The sequence below is a fragment of the Zingiber officinale genome, chromosome 6B, assembly GCF_018446385.1.
Source record: "Zingiber officinale cultivar Zhangliang chromosome 6B, Zo_v1.1, whole genome shotgun sequence".
Classification (NCBI taxonomy): Eukaryota; Viridiplantae; Streptophyta; class Magnoliopsida; order Zingiberales; family Zingiberaceae; genus Zingiber; species Zingiber officinale.
In genome coordinates, this window is record NC_055996.1 from 75,223,789 (window position 1) to 75,242,462 (window position 18,674).

The window sequence follows — 18,674 nt, forward strand, 5'->3', positions numbered from 1 at the left end:
ATTAATTAAGTTAAAACTATTTATTAATTAAGTTAAGATTGAGTTAAAATTGATTAATTTATTTTATTTGAAATTGTTAATATTGTTAAGTTGAAATTGATTAAACTTGATTAATTGATTTTATTTAATTCTAAATTATACTTAGGTCCATCTCACATATTTCTAAATTATCAATCAGGGAACCTTATGGATTTTGTAAGATGGTTAATTTTATCTTTTGATTTAAATTATGTCTAAATATTAATTTACATTTGAGTTAGACTTAGGTTTTTCAATTGATCAATTAAATATATATTTCAAAGATTAGTTTCTAAGCTGTAGCGAGGCACTAGGCCTTCTTGGGTATGGGCGCATCCACCACTTCTAGACAAAGCCTCTCAAAGAAATTAGATATTTAATTTTCCTTTTGAAATCCCTAGGTCTAACTAATCAAGTGTAAATTACGCCTAAGTCCTTATTTAACCTAATCTAAGCATGTATAAAAAAAGCAGTAAGAGCAATCATCAAACAATTCTAAAATTTGTCTTCCTATTGGCTCCCCCTAGATCATAGTCTCGATATGGTCTATCAAGGTAATGGATTTGATCCTTGGAGACCCAATATTGTCCAAGTTCAACTTGATTAACCAAGTTTGACTTGGGGACCCATGCTTGGACTAATTTGCTATTATTTCTATTTACCAGAGATAAATATGACTTGTATTTTCTTTTAGCCTTGAATCCAAGTCCGGATCAGTTGTAAACGGCTCGTTGTTTTCCAAGAATCAGATCAAGATTCTTGGAACCCAGAGTAAACCATTCCAACGTGTCTTTTAGTTCTTTGACTTGATTTTTCAGGCTAGAATTCTCTTCCTCAAGCTTTTGAACTTAAGTTGAGGTTCCAGTTTGATCAAGATCAGTCAAGGAGCTAGGGTTAGTCACTTCTTTAAGGAATGTTACTTCCTTTTGAAGTGACTTGACCCGGACATTCAATTTAGCTAGCTTACGTAACAAATAATTAACTAAACTATATAATTTATCTATTTGACAAACACTTATAGTGGGTTTAGGCCCTTTGGAAACGGATACGGATCCGTGGCTTTGCTCGGACTCAGCTTCCGATTCGCTCTCGGTGTCTGATTCGTTGATGTGTTCCCGGGCCGTCAGTGCAAGGAAGCTCGTCTGCTCGAGCTCTTCGTCGGAATCTTTTGAAGAGGACTCGTCCCATGTGGCTTGTAGTGCTTTCTTCTTTCTCTACTTCTTTGCTTCTTTTAGGTTGGGATAATTGGCCTTGACGTGTCCCTTTTGATTGCATTCGTAGCAGGTTTCTTCGAACTTTACCTTTTTAGACTGAACCACTTTCTTGATATCCTTCTTTGTGAGCTCCTTCTTTTTCCTGTAGAGCTTGCGTACTAGGTTGACTTGTTCGGCTTCTACCTCATCATCGTCATTATTTGAGTCTGATTCTTCTTCAGACTCGGGTTCGATCTGATGCTTTTTTCTTGCCTCCTTCGTCTTGCTTGTACCTGTAAACAATGCAACACCTTTCTCGGTCGGACGTGCATTAGTCTGTTCGTGCAATTTAAATTCAGAAAAAAGTTCATCTAATTTAATTTGAGAAAGATCCTTGGACACATTGTAGGCATCAACCATGGATGCCCACATGGTGTTCCTCGGAAAGGCATTAAGTGCGTACCTTATAATGTCACGGTTTTCCACTTTCTATCCGATGGCGTGGAGTCCGTTCAGCAGGTCTTGAATTTGCGCATGAAGCTGGCTTGCTGTCTCTCCTTCCTGCATTTTAATGTTATATAATTTATTAAAGAGTAGGTCGCATGCACTTCCTTACTTTTATGTCAGACGTGCCCTCGTGCAGCTCGATCAGTTTTTCCCACAGCTCTTTCGTGCTTGAGAATGGGTCGACTCGATTCAGCTCCTCCATTGTAAGGCCGCATTGGAGGGTGCAAGTTGCTTTGGCATTGACCTCGACTTTCTTGATTATGCTTGCATCCCAGTTTTCGCATGGTACAAGTTTTCCCGAGCCGTCGAGTGGAAGTGCGATCCCAGTCTTGATGATCATCCACATTTCGAACTGAGTTTGGAGGTATGACTACATTCAGCCCTTCCAGTAGCCGAATTCCTCACCGGTGAAGAGCGGGGGACGGGTTGTACTGTAGCTTTCTTGATAGGCCATTATAACAAAGGAGATCTTGCACATAAGGAAAAACAAAAAACTTGTTCCAAGACTTAGTATTGGATTAGTAGTGCAGGATTAAGAAAAATAAACACGCGAACTCGAGTGGTGTTGTACCAACTTCGAGCAAAATTTTGATTGCGAAAAAAATGAACTAGAAGGCGACAATTATACCGATTCTGATTGACTCCGAAAAAAATTAAAACTACCACAAAAATATTGCTTGAATGGTGGTTGCACCAATTCGAAGCAACCCCGCTCTGATACCAATTGTTGGATAAAAAGCGCTAGAGGGGGTGAATAGCGCTCATGACTTTCACTTTGGTTTCGGAAAACTTAACGAGTAAACGCAGCGGAAAAGTAAACAATACAAACGCAAACACCAAGGAATTTTTTACTTGGTTCAGAGCTTGGGGCGAATCCTACTCCAAGGCCCACGCTCATTGAACGTTTACTTTGGGCAATCACTATAAGTTTACAAGAGTAAATTTTAAAGTACAGCAATTAAGTACAGTAAGAAAATATACCAACAACTTTAAGAATAGGAAATTCGAGGCTTCAGGTTGTCGGTGTCTTGCTATAGCTTTATCGAATGGTTCATTGAGCAGTGCACGGAAGATGGATTGCGTTTTCATTGTTTTTCCTTGTTGCTTCTCGAGACTGCGTTTTATAGCCTGTGGAGGGCGCCTCCAACACCATGGAGGGCGCCCTCAACCCTGCCAAAACGCAGCATCGATAAGCCTTGACTTCTTCATGGCTTATCCTCCTAAGGACGCCTCTAACTGCATGGAGGGCGCCCTCCACCAGCGTCCATGGCGCCCTTAAGCTCCATAAGGACGCCCTCTACCCTTTTGTGCGGAGGTCTTCAATCAGTGACCTGAGGTGCCTTCAAGCTCCATGGAGGGCGCCTTAGGACTGTTCATTCGAGGCTTTTGCTTCTTTTTCACTCCCTGCAGGATGGGTTAGTTCAAAATACAAAACACATTCTACAAGACAGAGTTTAGCACAATAAAATAAATTAAACATAAGAATTTGACAATTATCGGACTGTCCGGTTCTGACTTTGGATTTCTGACTAGAAACCTTAAGTTGAACCGATGCCTATTGTTCCTTCACTGGGGAACGCGTCCTCACCTATTCCACTCAGGAGAGTTTACCTGTTGTCAGTTGATCCTCTAGACCAACTAGACTTTTGGTCAGCGCCCGAGGCTCCAGGACTTTCCGCTGGACGTCCTCTCTACGACCCACCCAGTCTTTCACCTGGTTCGCAATACCAGGACTTTCCACCTAGAGTCTTCGACTCGACTCTAGGACTTTTGCCTGAAGACCTCGATTCGCCAAGACTTTCTGCCTAAGGTTACCACCCCCTAGGACCTAGGGTTTTCCACCTGCCTAACCGCAGCTAGGACTTTTGCCTAAGTACACTTAGGACTTTCCTGCAAGCTCATTCAAACCCATTAGATCACACATAACCTTAACTTTGAACTCTTTGCCATTATCAAAACTTAGGTTCGATTATCGAATGCTTCCTGCACCAACAAACACCACTCAAGTCGTCAATATTTTTTTTCTCTCTCAAGCACTACTAATTCAAGACCAAGTCTTGATACCCCCTTTTAGCTTTTCATTTTCAGTGTTTGTAATCAATGAACCAACTTAAGAGATTCAACACCGCTCATCCTCCTCTCTTCAACGGAAATAATTTTTTTATTGGAAGAAGAGGATGGAGGTCTACTTAAAGATGGGGCATTGAGCAATGGTTCATTATTTGACGAGGGTACCAAGCGCCTATAGACAAAGCAACAAAAGTACCGCTCGATCCTGAAAGATGGAGTCTAGAAGATAAGAAGAAAGCTCAAATTGACTCAAAAGCGTTGAACACAATCCAATGCGGACTCACGAAAGAATAACTCAACCGAGTTGGCCTACACGAGAACGCAAAGGAGTTATGAGACAAGTTAATCGAGCTACACGAAGGGACTACTGACTCAAGGGTAACGAAACGTGATCTTTTGTTGAATTTTGTATTTAATATTAAAATACAGGATTGAGAAACTGTAAGCCAACTACACATAAGGATCAAGGATATCCTCAACGACCTGCACATGATTAGACATTAACTCGAGAATCACAACATTATCAGGTATGCTCTGAATTCGTTCCCTCGAAACTCACTATGGGCATCGATCGTAGATGTCTATAAGGTTTTGAGGAACCTCTCTAAATTAAAACTAGATAAATTATTTTATGAATTAGAGTTGCATAAACAAACTAACGACCCAAAGATCAAGAAAGGAATTGTATTTCTTGTAGGCACTTCGAAGGGAGATAAACCCAAAATAGAAACTGAACCCTAGTCTAAATTAGATGAAGAAGAGCAACTGGTGAACATAATAAGGAAGGTGTTCACTAGACGCAAGAAAAGCTTCACCAAACATGGCATGAAAAGGATGTCCAAGTCGACATCCAATAACCAAAGGCGAACATCATGTGCTACGGCTGTAACAAGAAGGGGCACTTCAAACACGAATGTCCGAACGAAGATAAGATCAAGAAGTAAAAGAAGGCACTAAAAGTGACTTGGGACCTCGGACGGATCGAGAGCAGATGAACCGAAGCAAGCTAGTTACCTCGCACTGATGACAACCGGAGGTGAATTAGATCAAGAATCAGAATATGGGATGAGCAACGAATATGCATCTGGTTTAGATGAACCAACTGGGGTAACATTTAATTACACTACAATTTTTTTTAAATTATTTCTTGCCTAAACAAAAAGTTAATAAAAATTGAGGAACACACTAAACTCCTTAAGAAAAATAACATCTTTAAGGAACAACTAAGCTTGATCTCATCAACTGACCAAGTTCAAGATAGAAAATTCACTCAAGCTACAAATCTTGAGGAAGAAATTCTATCTTGAAAAGTCAAGTTGAAGAGTTAAAAGAATAGTTGGAAATGTTTACCTCAAGATCCAAGTATCTGAATATGATACTTGGATCCCAAAGGGTTGTGTACAATAAAATCAAACTTGGATACAAGTTCAACTTTACATTTAAATCATTTTTAATGATAACCCAAAATTCAAAATTAACTAAAGCTTGGATTTCGAAAGCGTGCCTAACCACGTAAGTAGGACTCAATCAGTACTATGTACCAAAAAATAAAATTTACTACATAAATCAAAATAAACCAAATAAATCACTCTCAACCTCAAAAATTAGTGGATAGTCGTAAATTTGGGGACCAAATTTTTATAGGAGAGGAGAATATAAGATATGCAAAAAAATTAATAATAATAATTATTATTATTATAATAATAATAATAATAATAAGTGTTGTTAAAGAAATAACCATGTGGGAATTTTTAAGGGGGCGTTTGGTTCTTTCCTAGGAATAGGAACCGGAATGGGAATCATTGTATTGTGGAGTGGGAATGAGTATGAGCATGGATATCACTCTTAAAAGTAATGTTTGGTTAGTTGTATATCTTCTATCGGAATAAATCAAAGTTTCCTTTTTTACCCATAAAGGAAAATAAGAGAACAAATTAGATGTGAGAGAAAGATGAATGTGAGAGAAAAATATGATGAAAGAGAATGATGAGAGAGAAAGTATTATGAGAGAGAAAGTGTGATAAGAAAGAATGAAGAGAGAGAAAGTGTGATGAGAGAAAATGAAAAAAGAGAGTGTGATTGGAGAGAGTATGATGAGAGAAAATATGATGTGAGAGAAAGTATGATAGGAGAGGATGAAGAGAGAGAAAATATAGTGAGAAAAAATGAGGAGAGAGTGTGTCATGAGAGAGATTGAGGAGAGAGAAAGTATGGTGAGAGAAAAAGAGAACAGTGAATATGATGGGAGAGATTGAGGAGAGAGAAAGTATGATGAGAGAGAAAGTGTGTTGAGGAAAAAAGGCGTAAGTGTGATAAGAGAGATTGAGGAGAGAGAAAGTATGATGAGAGAGAAAGTGTGTTGAGGAAAAAGGAGTAAGTGTGATCAGAGAAATTGAGGAGAGAGAAAGTATGATGAGAGAGAAAGTATAATGAGAGAGACATTGTGTTGAGGAAAAAAGGAGGAAGTGTGATAAGAGAGATTGAGGAGAGAGAAAGTATGATGAGAGAGAAAGTGTGATGAGAAAAAAGAGTGTGATGGGAGAGATTAAGGAGAGAGAAAGTGTGATGAGGAAAAAAAGAAGGAAGAGAATGCGATGGAAGATATTGAGGAGAGATAAAGTATGATGAGAGAGAAAGTGTAATGAGAAAAAAAGAGGAAAGAGAGTGTGATAGGAGAGATTAAGGAGAGAGAAAGTGTGTGATAAAATGATGAGAGAGAAAATATAATGAGAGAAAATAAGGAGAGATAAGTGATATGAAAGAAAAAATAAATAAATATATTTTGATATTTGATATTAATGGAGAAAATTTTAGTTTTAAGTCAAGGGTATTTTTGGAATAAGGAAATATTTTGATTGATGAAAATAGGGTAATGGCTCATTGAAGGGGGGTACATGGGAATGAGTTATTACCCAATTTCAAGGATTCATTCCTTTATTTGTATTCCTATTCCTATAATCCAAACATTAACAATGGGAATCAATGATTCTCATTCTCATTCCCCACTCCTATTACCCTAAACCAAACGCCCCCTTAGTGTAAGGGTTCTTGATAGCAGTAGGTAGGAGTCTTGTTGGTTGTGAGATTCGGAATTTGCTGTCAAAACCTCAAGGTAAACATTTTTCTAGTGTATACTTCTGGTTTTCTGATTAGTAAGCTACTTGATAAGAGTTTCTAATAGGTTGTAGGGTTTTGTTTTGCTTAAATTTACTAGTAGGTATTGTTGTATTCCCTGTTGATATTAGATTAGGGATTTTGGATTGGAAACTATGAGTATGGGTAAGGATTTAAAGGTGAATCATATTTGAACCTAATCCAATTGATTATGGAATATTAGGGTTATTCCATTTTGAACAATTATGAAAGGAGAAGTGGTTTTAATTTAATTAATAGAAGGGGACATTATCTAGGGTTAGCTGGTGCATTAGGGATAGCTATTTCTTTTAATACATGATTTATACATCATAGTATATGTATATATTTTGATACATTATATGATACAGGACCTTGATACGTGACGAGCCACGTGACATGGGTGGTTTTGTTGATACGAGATATATCGATGCGAGTATTTCTTTCTTGCTTTTTATTTAGTTCTTTGAACTTTAAAGCATGGCTATATTTGGATGTTTTGGTTGTTATTATCTTAAATCTGTATATTTGTTGCTTTCCTGCTTGTCACTTCTGTTTGACCTTGGATGTAATCTAGTTTAATTCGATACAGTCTCGACTGTTGTTATCTGAACTCTGTAACATATACACATGTAGTTGTATCATAGGAATGTCCGATTTATTCGATTAGCATGCTGATTATGTATATTGATGTTGAGTATACACATGATGGGTATGTGTTGTTGGAGTTGCATTATTGATTGAAAATTTGCATTGTGGTGCATGCATATACGGTTGTTGAAATTATTTGACTTAGAAATTATTTTTAATAATATTTTATTTAAATTTTCTATTCAAAATTTTTAGACTAATAGAACAGTAGTGTCTCTATTGAGGGAAAAAAATTTTCAGAATTTTATGATAAATAATAAAAAATTTATAAATTATTTTCTAAAAAATTTATTTAAAATATTTAAAATTTAAGAATATAGAAACTTGGACACTTTAATTTTTTTTGTCATTAAACAATCTGTTTTACATATTTAGAAAAATTAATAGAATTTTTAGAGTTAAAAATATATTTTTAAAGATTTATTTTTAAAAATTGGAGTACTCTACTAAAATAAATCATTTATGTTAGATTAAATAATAACTTTCTATGAAAATTTTTCTAATGATCTAACTTATTTTGTTTAAGTGGGATAAAAAAATTTAGGATTTTTTGAAACAAATTTTTAAATTATTTTTTAATCAAAAAAAAGATTAATTAGTAAAAATAGAATATTTTTAAAAATTATTGCTGAAAAATATTAGCTTACTAGCAATTCTTGTTATGTACCCCTATAAAAACTTTTAAAATTTTCTAACTATTTATTTTATTTTTTCCCTATTTTTTGATGTGATCAAAGGAGGAGAAATAAGTATAACTTAAGGGGGAGGTAGGATAATTGAAAATTTATTCCTATACTGATTTGCAAAATAATTAGTGTCATTGAAATTTTATTCACTTATTTATTATATTATATTTTGTTTTAACCCTAACTTTAACTCGGGTTGATGTACATCAAAAAAGAGGAGATTGTAAGTACCTTATGTCAGTTTTGATGTGGTCAACCGAGTTAAGTTAGGTCCTGTTTGTATTTGATGTCTTGTGTCTAAGTGTACAGGAGCTGAGAAACACAAGAAGTCAAGCAAAAGACGCAGCAAACGAGAAGGATGACACTGGAAGGGAGTCAACAGGCTCGGTGCATTCGAGGGACGAGGTGTTGTAGAAGAGTACACCGATGGACGAAAAGGACATGCACAACGTTTATGGGATGAGAAGTTGGGGAGGAAGTCTGCTCGAGGAGAAGGTCAGAGTTAGGTTTAAGTCAGCTTAACTTCGGTAAACCGAAGCATCACCTACGTGAACAAGATCAACATGGAGGCTGATCTGCTTCCTGGAAGGCGCCTTCAAGAGGCTTGGAGGCGCCCTCGCGCATTCGTCTGGAAGGTTGATCTGCTTCATGGAAGGTGCCTCCAATTGTTTGGGAGACACCTCGCATGAACAGTGCGAAGGTGTCTTTGAGCTCATTGAAGGTGCCTTCAACCGAGCATATCTATTAGCAACAATCGTTGAGTTGAAGATAAAAGTTTATCTTCTTGGAGGTGCCCTAGATCCTCTTGGAGGCACCTCTAAGCAGCATATAGGTTTTTCTAGAGGCTATAAAAAGACTCCTGAAACTAAAAATTATACAACAACTGAACTACAAATCTTGTAATCACTTCTTAGTCTTTCTTGTGAGCTGTCAACATCTGTAAGAGGCTACTCTACCTTCAACAAAGGAGTTTTCTAGTGGAGCACTTTCAAAGTCTTGGATTAACAACCACCTAGGTTATAACCAAATAATTCCTCGCCTCCTTTTTATTTAGTTGTTCAGTTTATTTTTACTTAAATTATTTATGCTTACTAATCAAAGTTCAAAGCATGAGAAAGGGGTTATTTTTATTTCTACATGCAATTCACACCCTAATAGATTTCACCAATTCTGACTAATGGTAAAAAACTAAAAATACAAAATAAAAAAATGCACCAATTTTGATACCACTTGTAGGATCGAAATGATGCTAGAAGGGTGAATAGCGTTCGTTGCTTTTCCAAAAATCACAAGAATACACAACGAAAAATAAATAAATGAAAGAAGGAGCGCTAAGACAAGTAGTTTTACTTAGTTTCGAGCCTTTGACGACTTCTAATTCAAGGTTCATACTCGTTGAGTGCTTTTATTGAGCAATTACTATAAGCTCAAAAATATTATAACAATTTAGGTACAATGTAATAAAATAAAATGTATCGACAACAAGTAGAGTCTAAGCTTTAGTATCAGTTGTCAGAGCAGCTTTTCGATCTCGTGGAGAGCTTCTTAAAGCAGCGCATGAGAACAAAAGTCGGAGTGATTGATGATATGAAGTTACTACTCAAAGGCCTTTATATAGGACCTCTTCAGGTATCTAGAACCACCCCTAGGCGCCTGGAGTGAGCTAACATGGTTGCACCTCATCAAAAGTTTATCATGTAAACTTTATCCATCTTTGGGTGCCCGAACCAGTCCGGGCACTTAACCGCTTACTTGGATTGGCCAGTCATAGCGTGCCACTCTAGCCCATCATCCGAGTCCCTATCCACCTATCCAAGCGCCTGGAGCACCTCCGAGCGCCCGAACCTCCAGGCACTTGGACAAACTTCGGGTGGCTAGACAAGCTTCGGGTGCTTGGAGCTCCTTTTTCTAGCCTTTGTTTTTCTACAACACAAAGTTAATCCTACAAGCAATAATATGTAAAGAAGAGTAATATTTGGCAATCTCCAAAATGTTCGGTCCTAACTTTGAGTTTCGCTGAAACTCTAAGTCAGACCGACGCCTACTATTTTCTTAAGTTTTTCAGACTTTCTTATTTTCTTACTTTTTCTTACTTAAACTCTTACCCTCTCTCTTTAGCATTCAGCAAAAATTATGCAAGTAAGTCATTAAAAATATTAAATATGCAAACCAACTAAGTAAATTTATCAAGCACTAAAGATATTTAGGTCTATTTTAAGGAGGAAATTTTTAAGTGATTTTTCAAGGCACTTTTTAAACGAGTTTTGTAAAGTAATATTTTGAAGTGATTTTACAACCCATTTGTGAAAATAATTTTAAGGTAATTTCAAATATTTTTCAAAATATTTTCCAATGAATTTTTCAAGAAAAATTTCAGGTATTTGCAAAAATTTCAAAGACTTTAGAGTTTTTCAAAACATTTCACAAAAGTGTTTTCAAATAAATTTACCAACACAATAATTTTGGAAACATTTTCAAAGAAATTTTTAAAGCGCAGAATTTTCAAAGTAAATTTTGCAAAGTAATTGTTTAAAGTGACTTTTCAAAGCATATTATGCAAAGTAATCTTGGAAGCAAGATTTGAAAGATAATTTTTCAAAGGAAACTTTGAGAAAATTTTATAACCTATTTTCCAAAATAAAATATTAAAAAAAATAAAGGTATATTCAACCTATTTTTTAAAGAACATTTTACAAAGTATTTCGGACGGATTTTTAAAATGAGGTTTTCAAAATAATTTTGAGAAAATTTTCAAACACAAGTTAAGAATTTTGAGAGTATTTAAAAGTGTCATAAGTAAATAAAGTTCAAAGCACAATTAAGTAATGGTTTTCAAAGTGGAAAGCAATTTTCAAAACAGATTTAAAAAAAAAAGTTTTCAAAACAAATTTTCAAAGTGGAAAGTAATTTTGAAAACAGATTTAAATTTATTTAGTTCACTAATATGATGATGGCAGCTAAATTTGTGATTTTTTATAGCAAATTGGCAAGACAAATAAGAAATAGTTACATTTTTTTTTAAAAAAAAAAAGAATTATGGAAGTTCATTTGCAAAGTATTTGAATTTTATTGTATTCTTTGCTACTGTAGATTATGATGATTGTAAATGAATCCAATGTTCAAGAGTAAGTTTGGTGTTTAGTTTGATAAAAACTTATTTATATTCGTTTAATATATTTAAAGTTAATTAAATTAACAAACATGAACACATATGTTCATCTCATTAATGTCTATAAATAAGGATTGTCAATTGTTCGTGAACAATGTTCATGAACAAATATTATGAAACATGTTCATCAATAAAACCCCTCATCAACATGGTAAATAAATAAAGAAACTTTTAAAATGAACAAATAAGATAGTATTATCAAACTTAATAATTAATCAAACAAGATTAAAGTTATAAAATTTTCAAACAGACTTGAACCGAAAGCTCAATCACATATAAATGAATTAAGCTTAAGCCTAGCTCAAGCTCATAAAAAAAAATCAAGTCAAGCTTGAACAACCATTTCAACTGCTTAATTCATTTGAGGCTGGGTTTGACTTGATTACTATTAGAAGTTTAATTAAAATTGAATACATGCACCATAATAAATGTTTGATGTACATGAAAAAAAGTAAGACATTAATCTTGGAAATCATGTATCTAGATAGAATAGGTTTATGCATTTAATTAATGATGCATGGACTTGGAGTTTCTATATATTGAGTTAGTATAAATATTCATGTAATATAAAGTTGCAAGACAAGTCATTTTTATAATACAAGTCTTTATACTAAAACTTCTCTTCTCTTCCTTGAAAGCTATTTGAGAGTCCATCACCTTCCAACAAAGTAATATTAAAGCCAATGACATCAAAATCTTTTTCTTTCCAATACCCACAACTTATCAAACTCAACTATAAGAATTAGTCACTTAGAATGAAGGTTATTCTTGGATCATGAGGAGTATGAGATATTGTTGAAAATGACTTTGAAAAGTGCATGCTTAGATGTGGCAATTGTATCTTAAACCCAAAAGGATGCTTTGGAGAAAGAAAAAAAGAAAGAGAAATCAATGTGCTCTTACCATCCAGAACATAGCCATGAGACATTGATTTCTTAAGAACATAGCCTGAGACAATATCAAAGAAAGCATGAGAGACACTTCATAACTCTAGTATGGGAGTAGACAAGGTGAAGAAGGTGTGACTTCAAACTCTAAAGGTGAGTTTGAATTGCTCTTTATTATCAATCAAATAAAGATATTTGGAGAAATCATATTTGCCATTCAGGAATTGAGAAGATACTACACTTTCTTAGCATAAAGTTTAATCATGTTGTTGTAATTGAAAAGTCCAAATATTTAGAGATCATGACCATTGATGAATTAAATAGATCATTACGAGTTCATGAAGAAAGGATGAATCGTGGAAAGCAAGAGCACTTAGAACATCTATTACAAACAAACACCAATTTAAAGACCAAATGAGGTGTCTCTAGTAAAGGTCGAGGCCAAGGACGAGGCAAAGGACGAGGTTTGGAACATGCCCATGGTCAAGGGAGAGATGAGCAACCCTCTTAGTTTGATAAAAAGAAATCAAACATTTGCAAGAGGTCGTGAATGAGCAAGAGAAAGATGTAACTATTTGCGGTATGATGATAAAAGAAATAAATTTCATATTGAATATTATTCTTGTCACAAGTTTGGGCATTGTTCTTTGGAGTGTCAATCAAACATGGAAAATGAAGAAGCAAATCTAATGGAAACCAAGGAAGATGATGTGAATCTATCAATCCTTGTTTCTTGCACTCAAGGATGACTCTATTGGAAAAACAAACACATTGTACCTTTACAAAGGAGCTAGCAATCGTATGATGGGTGAGAAAGTAAATATGCGGAGTTTGATACAAAAAAGAAAGTCTCTGTAAACTTTGGAGACAACACAAAAGTGAAAATTGAAGGCAAAAGTATAATTCTTCTTGAAACAAATAATGATGGCTATAAAGTCTTTTGTAATGTTTACTATGTTCTAAAATTGACTAACAATATCTTAAGTATTGATCAACTTTTGGAAAGATTCATTTGAATGATCGCATATTTTGGTTAAGAAATGAAGATTCTAATCTTATTACTAAGATGTCTATGACTAAGAATAAGATGTTTTTATTGAATTTGAAAAATTATGGACCTATGTACTTGAAGACTTGAATCGAGGATTCATCATGGATTTGATATAATAATGATAAAGTATCAAAATAAAAATAATGAATTATAGAAAAAATAATAAAAAAATTATATTTTTTTTATTAAGTTATTCAGGTTGATTGAAGTATTCGGATTCGAATCAAGTTTAAATTGAGAATTTTTTTATAAAATCTTATTTCAATTCAATCTAAATTCATTCAATCCATCACTCTTATGCTAGTTTATATTATACTTCTCTTAAACTAATTCTCTAGTTATAGTTGATGTTAGATTTATAAAAATTATATTAGCTGTACAAATTTGATAGTATGTTGGTGCAAAAAGTTTTAAATCAAATAAATTATTGCAGAAATTCGGTAATTCACATAGATAAATACATAGCTAAGCTACAAACAAAAATTAAAAAAAAAAAGACATATTTATAAATTACCTAGTAGAATTAATCAAGACATTTTCAGTTCCAATTATTGGAATATTTTTATTTTTTAAAAAATTCCTAAAAATTTAAATTATTGGACAACCTTTTTTTCTCAATCGCAACCATGGGGATGGGGGAGCAGATGATGCCGCGGCCGCGAATGCTTCCGCGATGGGGACGATCGTCGCCGTCTCACTGGACGGCCAGTCCATCGGCCTGGTAAGCGGTAATGTTCTGGTTCATCGATCGCGTAATCGTTGCCATTTCGCTCTTCCCTTTTGATGCGTTGCGTGGTCATAACGAATGGTGTTGATCGCCGGAGACAGGAAGGAGGAGTTTGAATAGATTCGAGTCTCGTGCCTTCTCTCTGCCTCGCTGAAGCCTCATACCAAAGGGATGGCGCATCATGTCTCCATATCAGGCCATCTCTCTTCCTTTGTCGTGCTCGTGTTCCTGTTCTTATTGTTGACGAAAGTTTGATAATTACCCCAATGGTAAACTCTGGACGAACACTAGAGAAAAAGATGGATCAAGTTTTTTTGTTGAAATGGGAAATTGGGGGTTTAGTTAGGGTACTTGAACATGGCAAATTTTTCCTGAAGGATTCATTGTGACTCGAAGTCTATTCTCTCCGTAGAAATTAATGTATTTTGTTTGCATGATATAACAAGCAATAATTGACATTTATCCCCTGCCATGTGCTTTGTTGATTCACTGCTCTAGAATGCTGCTTCTGTTTTAATCAAATTAAATTTGTGGAATGTAGGAGATCCCAAATTCAAGATTGCATACGTCTGTCTAAAAGGTTAATTGCAATAAAGTTTCTCTTTTGTGGCATTCCATTGCAATTTCTCACTATTGCTTCTTGCCTTCTTAAAAGACGCATAATGAGCCCTGACTTAGGGAAACCTTATGAGCAAAACTAAAGCAAGTTTGAAAGTTGAAACTGACTAGAGTTCATGGGGGTGGAGGGTGATGAAGTAAACTCTAGCTTAGATAAAGGGTCTGTTTCATTAGATGCAGAACTAAATAGGACTATGATGCTAAAGAAGTGTGTGGAACAGACCATGTAACCAAGATCAAATTCAGGTTGACTAACATGGTTGGCTGACTTAACCTGAACCTACCAAAGTCACAAATTCCAAGCCTGATAAGTGTTGATTCAGGAACAACTTGTTTTGCCTTTGAATGGGGTAGAGTTGTCGCCCCTCTTTGTGGTTACAATAGCACATCCCTTAATGCAGGTGTCATATTGAAGCTATGATGTTCTATGCCTATTACTTCTACATGGAAAAGAAAACTATCGTGGTATGCCATCTTTAAATGTTATGATGATATCTCCCTCTCAAATGAGTAGTCATTTTGTGATGAAATGACCTTCACATTGATTTAAGGTGGTATTATAGCTTGAGCCCATATACTTGAGTTAAGATGGTCATGAAGAGATCTGTCGAAGGTAGAATGCTCCATGTTCATTAGTTCACATGGACAAGTACCATGAACTACTATGCATATATATTAGAAGGGTGTCATTTCTTAAAGGACTAGCATTTTAAGACAGAACAAGCTTCGCTGGATTCCATACATATGTTAAGCATTATTAATATCTGTAATGGTTTGGTTCACTACTATGATGATGCCAATTAAATTTATGATTCTTTGTAGCAAATTGACAAGAGGAATAAAAAATAGTTGCATTTTTTTTTTAAAAAAAAAGGAATATATGGATGTTTCATTTGAAAGCATTTGGATTTTGCTATATTGTTTGCTGATGCTGTAGGTTATTTACACTTTGCAGTGACCCACTGACTGTAAGAAATGGCAATAACCTACACCAATCTGCTTTTAATGGCTTGTCAAGCTGCTAAAATATATGAATAGGAATACATTGTCAAGAACAATTGCGAGTGAAGGCTGTTAGGGAGAACTGATTTTTGTTTATTTAGATAAGCCTTAAATTTTAATGACTCACTCAGTGGGATAAGCTCAAGCACAAGAAAATGAAAGTACTATTAGATTTTTAATGCCTATCAAACAATCTTTTCTCTTAGTCAAGATTATTAGGAAGTTAGCTGTTTTTTTATTAGATATCTTGCTTGATAGGTCCTAATGAATTTTATTACTCTACCATTTTGTTCAAGCTGAATCAATTCTATGATTTATTAGAATATTTGTGTGTGTGTGTGTGTTGCTAAATGGCTGCAGATATCTGAACTCTCAACTCATTAGACTTCTGAAATACTAGAACTATTTCATGGGTAACATCCCTTCTATTCCATAGCACTTGTTAAACTCTGCTCTAGTTTCTTGTGAAGTAAAATTCATAAGCATCTTAACTTTTTGTTTTTTGGATTGGCCTTCTTAAGTAAACATAGTAAAATTGCTTTCCTATTAATTTTCATAACAGTCAATCGCTCTTGAAGCATTTAATCAGCAGTCTTAACAAGCAATACAGTGTCACAACTTGCTTTTGTTGCCAACCTTCCATTTCAGAGATTGTGCCCTTAATTAGAAGCACGAAACATTATCTTCGCAGCAAGAAGTAGAACTAATTGCCCTACTGTCATCTATCACTCACGATTATGGTTTTGTGACTTCGTCACTTACAGTTTAGACCTATTTATCTCCCTATAATGAAAGTTCAGTTTCATTACATTTCTAGTATACGTACATTCACTACTACAGTCCTCTCAAATCACAGCAACCCCACGTCAAAAGCACCATTCCAAACAATGAAACCATTGCATCTTCCATATTGTTCATCTAACAAATACTTCAACGTTCAACGTCTCTGTTTGATCGATTCATTGGATGAGAGTAAATGCCTCTTGTTCTGTTTTTATCATTCTCAGGGGGAATTGACTTTTATTCTCTGATGCGATCTACAACATATGCAATGTCTTCTACTAATTATGAATTTATAATCCCTTTGTAAAAATCCCCTTCATCTTTTATTTAGCACCCAGAACTTAATCAGTAATACAATTTACCTTCTAAGAATTCATTATAAGAATTCATTATAACTTAGTCTTTGACCTCTTGCTCCAACTGAGTCCAAACCTGTTGATTTGCTATCTATCTATACATTTGGCCTTGCTGCAAATACTTTTCATGGTAAGTAGCTCAGCAAGTTGCAACCACCACCTCGGCTACGGGAGCCGGCGCCACCACTTCCGGCTGAGACGGGCTGAGCTCGGCGGCGATGGAGCTGAGGTCGCGGTCCTGCACGTTCATCCTCAGCCCGTTTTTCATGAACAACGTGAGCGACATCTTCTGCTCGATGCGGTGGCCGGGGGCGACTGTGAGGCGATGCCTCAGCAGCACTGCGGCGGCGATGGACTTCATCTGCAGGTAGGCCAGGTCCTTCCCGAGGCAGACGCGCGGCCCGGCGTTGAACGCAACGAATTTGAACGAGTCGTGCGGCTCGAACCGCTTTCCGTCAGGTGAGAGCCACCGCTCCGGCCGGAAGTCGAGGCAGTCCTCCCCCCACACCGACTTCATACGTCCCGCCGAGTAGATCGAGTAGGTAATGGAAGAGCCCGCCGGCACAAACGTCCCGTCCGGGAGCACGTCGTTGGCCATCACGTACTTGGAATCCTCTGGCACCGAGGGGTACAGCCGGAGCGTCTCGGACAGCGCTGCCTTGAGGTAGACGAGCCGGTCGACCTCCTCGAATGCTAGCGGCGTCGCGAGCCACATGGCGGGGTCGCGACCGCGGGAATTTGCGAGGACGCCGGCGAGCTCGAGCACGATGCGGCGCTCCACGGCTGGGTGGGTGGACACGAGCCAGAAGAACCAGCTGAGGGCGACAGAGGAGGTGTCGCGGCCGGCAAGAATGAAATTTAGCACCACGTGCTGGAGGAATGCGTCGGTGTACGCTCCTTTCTTCATGAACCGCGAGAGAAGGTCGTCGTAGTCTCGCCGCCCGTCGCTCAACTCGAGCTTCCGCGACTTGATGATGGCCGACAGGTAGCGATCGACGTGCGACACGCTGCCGGTGAGCGTCGCCTCCATCCCCACCTGCAGCCACTTCTTGAACCGCCACACTGGTTCGGGGAAGATGAATCGGTGCAGGCTTGCCTCGGTGGCGTGGTCGAAGGCTGTGGCGAAGGCGTTCTCAGGCAGGCCCAGCGCGAGCGTCTCGGGGTCCCTGCCGAAGGCCAGCCCGCAGATGTTGTCAAAGGTGAGCCGGAGCAGCAGGTCCTGGAGGTCGACGGCACCGGCGGGCCCGGCGGCGGCGGCCTCTTCCAAAATGGGGAGGAGGCGGTGGTGGATGGAGCGGCAGACCCACCGCGACATGGCGGCGCGGAGCGTCCGCGTGGTGAACTCGAGCGCCGCCGTCTTCCGCTGGAACAACCACGTATCTCCGTCGGAGTTGAAAATGCCGTCGCCGAGGAGGTCCACGAAGACGGCGTGCCACGTCGGGCCCTTGGGATAGTTGTCGAACCGCGTCTTCAGGACGTGCTCCAGATTGAGCGGGTCGCAAGTCACCGTCACCAACCCCTGCCGCCGCGCCAGCCCCGGCACCGCGCAAATGCAGGTCTGGTACGTGCCGCCGGTGTCTCTGAGGTTGTCGGCGATCCACTCGTGCATCCGCTCTGAGTGCTGGATGAGCCCGGGCAGGCTACCCACCACCGGCCACACCCGCGGCCCCTTGAGCCCTGATGCCAGCCGCGAGAACCAGGCCACGTACGCCCCCACGCAGGCGATCACCAACACCACCGTCGCCACATCCATTGCTCACGGATCAACAGTGTTGAAAAGAAGGGGCGGAGCAATGAAGAAGATAGAAGATAAAAGATAAAAGA

General features: G+C 37.5%; 1 protein-coding gene and 1 long non-coding RNA gene across 2 annotated transcripts; one reads left to right on the top strand and one right to left on the bottom strand.

The window, feature by feature from the left end:
* The first annotated feature begins 13,980 nt into the window (after positions 1–13,980).
* LOC121992729 lies at positions 13,981–14,627 on the top strand. The gene is made up of 2 exons (XR_006114989.1): positions 13,981–14,092; positions 14,193–14,627. It is a non-coding gene; the product is annotated as an uncharacterized LOC121992729 (long non-coding RNA).
* A 2,160-nt stretch (positions 14,628–16,787) lies between these two features.
* On the bottom strand, positions 16,788–18,674 carry LOC121992728 (cytochrome P450 86A2-like). The gene has a single exon (XM_042547263.1). The coding sequence runs from the start codon at positions 18,601–18,603 to the stop codon at positions 16,990–16,992; it is 1,614 nt and encodes a 537-aa protein (XP_042403197.1). The 5' UTR covers positions 18,604–18,674; the 3' UTR covers positions 16,788–16,989.